Raw genomic sequence first — 7,562 nt, 5'->3', positions numbered from 1 at the left:
TGCTCTCCGTCGACTTTTTTTTTTGTTTGGTTCTGCTCAAAGGTTCGTATGTAGACACATACCATGCGCTTGTACCGCTAACAAGTGAATTTTAACCATTCTCAAATGAAAAAAATTCTGAAAATCGTCGATAATTTTGGTAATTTAAATCACAAAAACCAACGGAAAAAAGGGAACAATATTTTAACATGTTTTATCTAGTTTTGAATATCAAATTGTTCGATGGCTTCGTATATTAAGTTGAAGGAAATTATTCGTTAACACCTTGTTCCAAGACATCGATATTTTATTTCTTCAGGGAGAACAGGAAAATATGGTAATATGTACTAAAATCCAATATCATCAATTCTAGAATAAATTAATGAATTTAATAATTAGTTTGAGAGAAAATGAAATTAAGTCTGACTTTGTCCATCATCCAACCAAGTTGTTTCTCTTTGCTCTACGTCCTAGTCCAATGGGTTATGGGCCAACGTACGACTGTTCAAGTTCCCTGCCAGTAGTTGAATATTCTGGATGATTGTTGATGTTCAACGGAAGTCGGTTCAGCATTGAAAAGCTGAGGAGCGGAGGATACTAATCCTGGAGGTTCAAGACCGAAATGCTCCTCATTCGAGAAAACCTCTGGAAGTTTGTGTTTGGTGTTGCACCGGAGCGGGTCACCATGGCGCTTTTGGTGGACGATAGCCAATACCCCTTTATCCCGAAAGTTTCAATTCTGAAGAAGATCTGCCGTTTCAAATTCAATGAGGATGATAACATGGAAACTTTTGTTTTCCACATGGACGAGTTGTTTCAATGTTTGGAAAATGCCGGTCGAGCCATGGGCGAGCAAATGAAGGTTACCATGTTGATGCAAAGCATGCCCGACTCCTACTACGCGCTCATATCCGCACTTGAAAGCATACATATATGACGTTGAGCTGACGATGGATTTAGTCAAACGAAAATTACTCGACGAGGCTCAAAAGCGGTTAGAGAAGGTACGTCCCAGGGCCGAAACGAAACCGGAAAGAAGGCAGTCTGTAACTCCTGTCGAAAGCCGGTCCATTTCAAGCGGAATTACCCCAAAACAACTGCCCAGGGAGAGCGCCCGAGAAGAGGGACTATTACCTTGGCCGATGGGAGCGGACCATTCGTGAAGGGTATCGGAACCGTTCCCCTGTTTGCATACGACGAAGCAGGAGCTATACAAGAAATGGTCCTGTCCGATGTGTTTTACGTTCCCGATTTGGAATCGCTATGGACAAGCGAAAGCGCATAATCGTGATCGTCGGAGCCTTAGGACCTCATGTACACCGATATATGTGGTCTAATGAATACAACTTCGATAGTCGGATCAAGATACTTTTTTACGATGATTGACGACTCCAGTCATTACACTGAAGTCTATTTCTCAAAGTAAAAGTCCGAGGTGAACGAGAAGGTTCAAGAGTACGTTGCAAAACTACGAACCCGATTTGGCCGTAATCCAGTGATAATTTGCTCCAACCAGGGTGGCAAATATAAGGCTAAACCGTTTGGAAAGGTTTAACGAGCCGAAGGAATTTTCCCTCAGTGCACTGTTTATGCAACAACCGGTAGCAAAATGGAGTTGCTGTAAGAAAACTGAAGCCTGTTTGATCACGATGAGTTACCGATTCTAGGCAGAAGCTATCAATACCGCTACGTATCCGCAGCAAAATTTTACCATCAAGAATCCTGGAGAAGACGCCGTTCGAGTTATGGTTAGTGAAGGTGTCGAGCAATGCAGACCTACATCTTTTTGGTTACACTGCTTACATGAAAGTCCCATCGACGCAGCGGAAGCAGCTGTATCCGAAAGCCGTCAAGGTCACACTCGTCGGCTACTCAAGTGTACACAAGGCGTTGATGTTTGTCGATCCAAGTACTGATCAAGTTGTGATTAACCGTGACGTCCGATTAACCGAGACGGAAGAAAATGACCTATTAAGCTGAGAGGAAAACGGTGGAGTACGAGTCGATTTTAGTTCTTGTCAACGAAGAGCCTGAACACGTGAACGAGAATGTTTTGTGCGAAGATGATGCATTTTCCTACGATAAAGATCGAGAATCCGACACCAGAGCTTACGACACCACGTATGAAATCGAGAATGATGCCGAACGAACACCGCTGAGACGTTCAACCCGTAGTACCAAATGTAAAATCCCTGTTCTTTGTTCCCAAAACTACCGGTTTCGAGAGGAAGATTTGTACCAGACTAAGGTGGTGCAAGGAAGCCATCAATAGTTGTTCAGGATCGCCCCTGATGGCAGAATCGATAGCATCAGACCTTTCTTCCTTCGATAAATAACCGCACACATTCTTTCAAAAACATTACAAAAAGTGGACTGTATTCTCAACAACTTAGACTTAAATTACAATTACTGTACGACTGACACAATGATCCCTTTTGGACCTCTGACTCTGGCCTCTGACTTGGCCGTTCGGGCCTCTGACTATGTTACCGTCTCCGATGGTGGTTGGTTGGGCTCGACCCTTTGGAAAATCCTCTTCGTGGCCGAGGAAAAGCCGATGATTTTGGCGCGGATCTCAGTCGTTAATGCACGCAGCATCGCCATGTTGCTACTGGGTCATTTCGTCTCTTAGGGTGGTTCATGGTGACCCGTTCGTTCCAGAATTAAAGTAAAGTAAAATTAAAGTAAAGAATTCGAATCCGAACGCAGTCGTTTACAGAAATTGGAACGTAGGAGTTGGTCCCAATGCTGGTCGATCTTAAACCAGTCGGTAACAAATGGAGTTCCAAATGCAAGCTGGACGAGAAAGGTGAGGTGATTGGGTATAAAGCCCGTTTGGTCGCCCAAAGATTTACTCAAGAGTACGGTACGGTACCAGTGGTTCGTCAAGTCACAGTCAAAACCTCGTTGACGCTTGCCAGCCAGAAAGCTTTGTTGGCGAAGACTGCATATCTGAACGGAGAGCTCAAAGAGATGGTCTATATTCAGCAGCAGCTGCCAGAATGGTGCGGGCACCGTATGTCTCTTGAGGAGGAGTCTCCATGGCCTTAAGTATCGATCCTGGCCCGTTCTGTTAGCAGTCCTAGCCAAGCGGACTGGAATAAGGCGAAGTGGATTCTGCGATATCTCATGCACATTGTAGACTATCAACTTGTCCTTAGAACGAATGACCAGAAGCTGACAGTCTACATAGATTCAGAATGCGCCGGAGACGCGAAGACAGGAAGTTCAATTCTTCTTTTATTTTCCAGATAGGTGGCGGTCCGATTTGTTGGGGTTCGAGGAAGCAGAAGTGCGTAGCCCTAAGTAACATCGACACCGAGTTCATACCCAAGTAACCAAAAGTCACATAGCTTCTTAATCTTGTACGTTTCAAGTTCACATTTCGCTGAGTGAAAGGTACTCGAGAGAAATAAAATCCGTTTTCCTTAAGTGCTTCATTTGGACTTCTAAACGAACATAAAAAGTCTAAACAAGTAGCATATAACATATTTGTGCGTTCTAAGTACCTTAAAAAGTTCGGATATCAATTCGGCTTATCGTGCTTCGTTACGAACTTCTTGCGAACTATTTGATTCCATGCGGAACTTCTTACGAACTTTTTGGTTCCTTGCGGAACTTCTTACGAACTTTTTGGTTCTATGCGGAACTTCTATGGAACTTCAATGCGAATTGAGTTGTGTCAAAATTTTCAAATGGTTTGTTTACATTCTCTTAAAAAATGGATTATTTACAAAAAATAAGAAAGAATGGTTTGCTTTATTACCGTCGCCGGCAATTGGAACAAAATGGAATGAGAAAAGAAAATAATATTATGAGAATATTTTACTATTAAAAGTCAAATTTCAGCACCAGCTTTCCTTGAACCAGAGTTGTCAAACACAAACTCGTTAGTTTTGGAACATTCTTAATTGGCAACAGTTCGATCTATCATGCTCATAAGTTTTACCAAAAAAGTTGCATTATCCCTACTTCGATGGTAAATTGGACAAAAATGGGTGGAGGAAGAAACATAAATAAAGTAAAAATTATTTGGGAAATGCTTATTTATCAGCGATTGTATATTATTAGGTCAATTACATATGAATATTCACAATCAGACTACATTTCATAGTTTTTACGATTTCGCATTAGTAGAAACATAGTAATTCCGATTCTTCTTGTTTCCCTTTTCAATGAAAGTAACTCTCACAGCAACATTAACGACACATCCAGCACCTAGTACATTCCAAAAAACATCAAAGGCAGATTATTTCGACGGGAAGTTCATTGATGGACACTTAGGAAATGTGGGTCGATTGAGCTCATCATTATTCATCATTATCAATAAAAATTGATAATTTTCTTCAATTTTGTTTTCTTTGGTTTCAGCCAATCTAAAATGTACATGAAATGTGTTTTAATTTAGGAAAATTACATAGAAATTACTAGAAATTACAACTTCCTCATGTATAATCTATTTCTGCAGTTTTTTAAAATTGGATTGTTTTGTAACAGAAATTGCAGCGGCTTGTTCACGGCCCACATATTTAGGTATATCCCTTTTCTGAACTGCAAATAAACATTATACAATGAGATACATATGTTACAAAAAAGAATTCAGTTCGTGCACTTACGTTCAAATTTAAATGTGGATACGACTTACACGGATATTATCTATTCATGGTGAGCAAAATTGAGGCAAGGATAATTAATTTCGTACGGCACTCCTCGTTTCACAACTTCTGTTCATACTTTTTGAAACTGATTGTTTACTATTTTTCATAGCGCCTACTTTTAAAAGGATAACCCGTAAATTATTTCAAATAGATGTTTTAAATACAATTGAATCAGAAAACAGCCATGGTTCAAAGGTAACGTGCTCAGCTTTCATTCCACAGGTTCAGGTTCAAATCTCCATGCAGGAAATTTTTTTTCAAAGTTTCATTTGAAGCTGAGTAGCCTTCTACTCAGCTTTGTTTATGGAACTTGAAAGTATCAATAAAAACTTAAAATTTCAGCTGAGTAGAACGCTATAAAGCTATAAATCAGGGCTGAGTAAGCTTCTAAGAGACCATTCTATGGAACTTTTGGTTACTTGGGATAGCCCTTGCAGAATGTTGTAATAAACTTTTGTGGATTGTCGTTTGCTAAAAGATTTCCACATGGTCCGATCAAAGCCGATAACCATTCATGAGGGCAACCAATCCTGCATGAAGCAACTGAAAGGGCCGACCTAAACATGTGAACACCCGTTATCACTTCGTGCGACAACTGAAGGAAGATGGGATTATCAACATCGATAATTACCCTACTGAACTGATGATTGCCGATATGCTGATGAATCCCTTGACTCCCTTGTTAAATTAAGGAAATTTCAATAAGCTGCTGGGATACATCCGTCGAGGAGTGAAGAACGAAGCAACTGATGATCAAGCAAGATTTGAAATATAGGGTGTCCCATTATTTCTAAGCACGATTTAAAAATAACAGCAAAAACACAGTTGAGGAGCAAATAAATTTTATTAACTTTTATTTTCTCTAGTTTTCTTTTACAATAAATCAATAAAAAAAAGGAAGATTCCACTTAATCGTAGGCCAGTGATCGAATATTTACATCTGTTCGAAGACTGCTCGTGAAATAACTTCAACACAAACTGATTTGCGATGATTTCGGAAACATTTTTCCTGTCTTTTGCGAATTTTCGATCAAATCTGCAGCCTTTACACGTTTTCTAGAATACGGTTTGGTAAGTGCTTAAAACGTTTCAATCATTTTTTTTCCAATCCAGTACTGGGTGGTTATGCTTGCGGATAATGGGCAGCAGGTGACACCCACATTGGAACACCCAGCAGAAATTACCTGTTTAAACGTCATCCAGAGTTCAAATTCATTCGAGTCACAAAAGAAATCGATTGCAATTCAAACACATTTTTTGTGACCAAATCATACACATTTCAAAGGCAATTGAAATTGCGACAGTGTGCTACTATTTTTGTTAATTCTACAGTAAATTTTTTAAGTTCCAAAAAGTCCGAGAAATTGAATTTACGTCTCGGTGGAATGTGTCTGTAGTGGTTTTGGATAAATATTACAAGATCAGAGTCCTGAGAAACGCCGGAATCAAACTCGCTGACACACCTTAGTGCGCCCCAGCAAGAAGCTCTTCGTGAGGGTTGGCTGCGAAACAAAACTTTAATCAACTTGTGTGTGCTTCATTTGCCATATTTGTCTTATCTTTTCACCAACCCAACCAGGAGATGGTCTCCCGGAGCAGGAGGGGCGGAAACCGATGATAATGGTGCCCTAATGTTGTTGATCTTCTCATTTTTCCCCCGGTCACGGAGCAGCCAGTGTGGCGCATCACTTTCCGGGGCCACATCACGTCCACCGATTATCGTGGTACATATTGATGCGTTTTTTTTTTGTTTTGGAGGGATCTTTCACTCGGATGTTTCATCTTGGTCGTTCGGTCCAATCTCTCTGGGTGCGCGATAATCACTAGCTTTTGTCTTACTTTGGGGATGATTTTGACGTGAATGGGATCCATTAGTGAGACAGCATGAATCGGCCGGCCTTTCATGAATAATGCAGCTTCTCGAACGAGACTCAATTAGCTTAATTGGTCTTGTTTGAACGTCTTGAGCCGGGCATTATCTGTTATTTGCAACGCTCGAAGATGGAACTGGAATCTGTAGGCTTACCTTTAGGAAAGCAATTGAGTCCACCGAATGAATGGGAGAATCTTCACTTAAAAGCAATAAATCGATATTCACTCACGTTAAAATCACATCAAATTCAGGGTCGTTTGATTCTGCCAACAAATTATGAGTCCGACACCCTTCAAGAATGCTCTGCCATTCCAGATTTTCCTTGAATTCAAAAGCAGTAGAAACTACGAAAAAAATGACTCAAGAAACACCCATCAGTCGCCGATCGATAATTACGCACGTTCTGACGCAAGCTCTTGAATCCTCCAGCAGCAGCTTAAGTGAGGTTTCTGGTTTGGCGTTCCGGCTCTCGAGATCCTATAAATAAATCTCCGGAAAGGCAAAAACGGCTGACTTTCTTCGCGGTGACGGAAAACGACCGCGCGCCCGGTACTCCAAAGATGATTGGATTGTTGTCAGGGAAGTCTCCACAAGTCCCCGCAACTCAGCAAACCAGACAAGATCATAAATTCATCACTCGTTGATCCCGCTGATGCAATGTGGCGCGCTGTTTCACCAAAATCCAAGTAGGCGTGAAGATGCAATGACGGTGTTTTCGGTTAGTCGCGGCAAAGACCCTTGCATTCGAACATCGAAAACATTCCACCACGGTCTTGGCTTACTGTGTGATTGTTTTTTGTTGTTTTGCTTCGTCGACGTTGTCCCTTCTGCTTTTGATGATTTTTCTTCCGAAAGATAAATATTTGAAAAGCACGATCAGTCCATTAAAGGCAACATGGCTACCCTTCCCTGGTAACAAAATTTAAACAACGCTGTTCCCGAAGACAGTTTCTTATCAATTTAACTTTTGTAAGACCTTCAAGAAAATCATCAAGTGAAAGTAAAACACATTTCCAACTATCATCCGTAGTGACCTCCAGATGAGTCGGGAG

General features: G+C 40.9%; 1 protein-coding gene across 1 annotated transcript; it reads left to right on the top strand.

Moving 5' to 3' along the window:
* Positions 1 to 1,588: 1,588 nt before the first annotated feature.
* On the top strand, positions 1,589 to 2,251 carry LOC129738210 (uncharacterized). Its single transcript, XM_055729401.1, has 3 exons — positions 1,589 to 1,599; positions 1,680 to 1,888; positions 1,956 to 2,251. Exons 1-3 carry the CDS (start codon positions 1,589 to 1,591, stop codon positions 2,249 to 2,251), a joined length of 516 nt encoding a protein of 171 aa, XP_055585376.1.
* Positions 2,252 to 7,562: the final 5,311 nt, after the last annotated feature.

The sequence above is a fragment of the Uranotaenia lowii genome, chromosome 1 (assembly GCF_029784155.1).
Source record: "Uranotaenia lowii strain MFRU-FL chromosome 1, ASM2978415v1, whole genome shotgun sequence".
NCBI lineage: Eukaryota > Metazoa > Arthropoda > Insecta > Diptera > Culicidae > Uranotaenia > Uranotaenia lowii.
The sequence above is the reverse complement of the archived record's forward strand: the minus strand, read 5'-3'. Positions and strand labels throughout refer to the sequence as shown.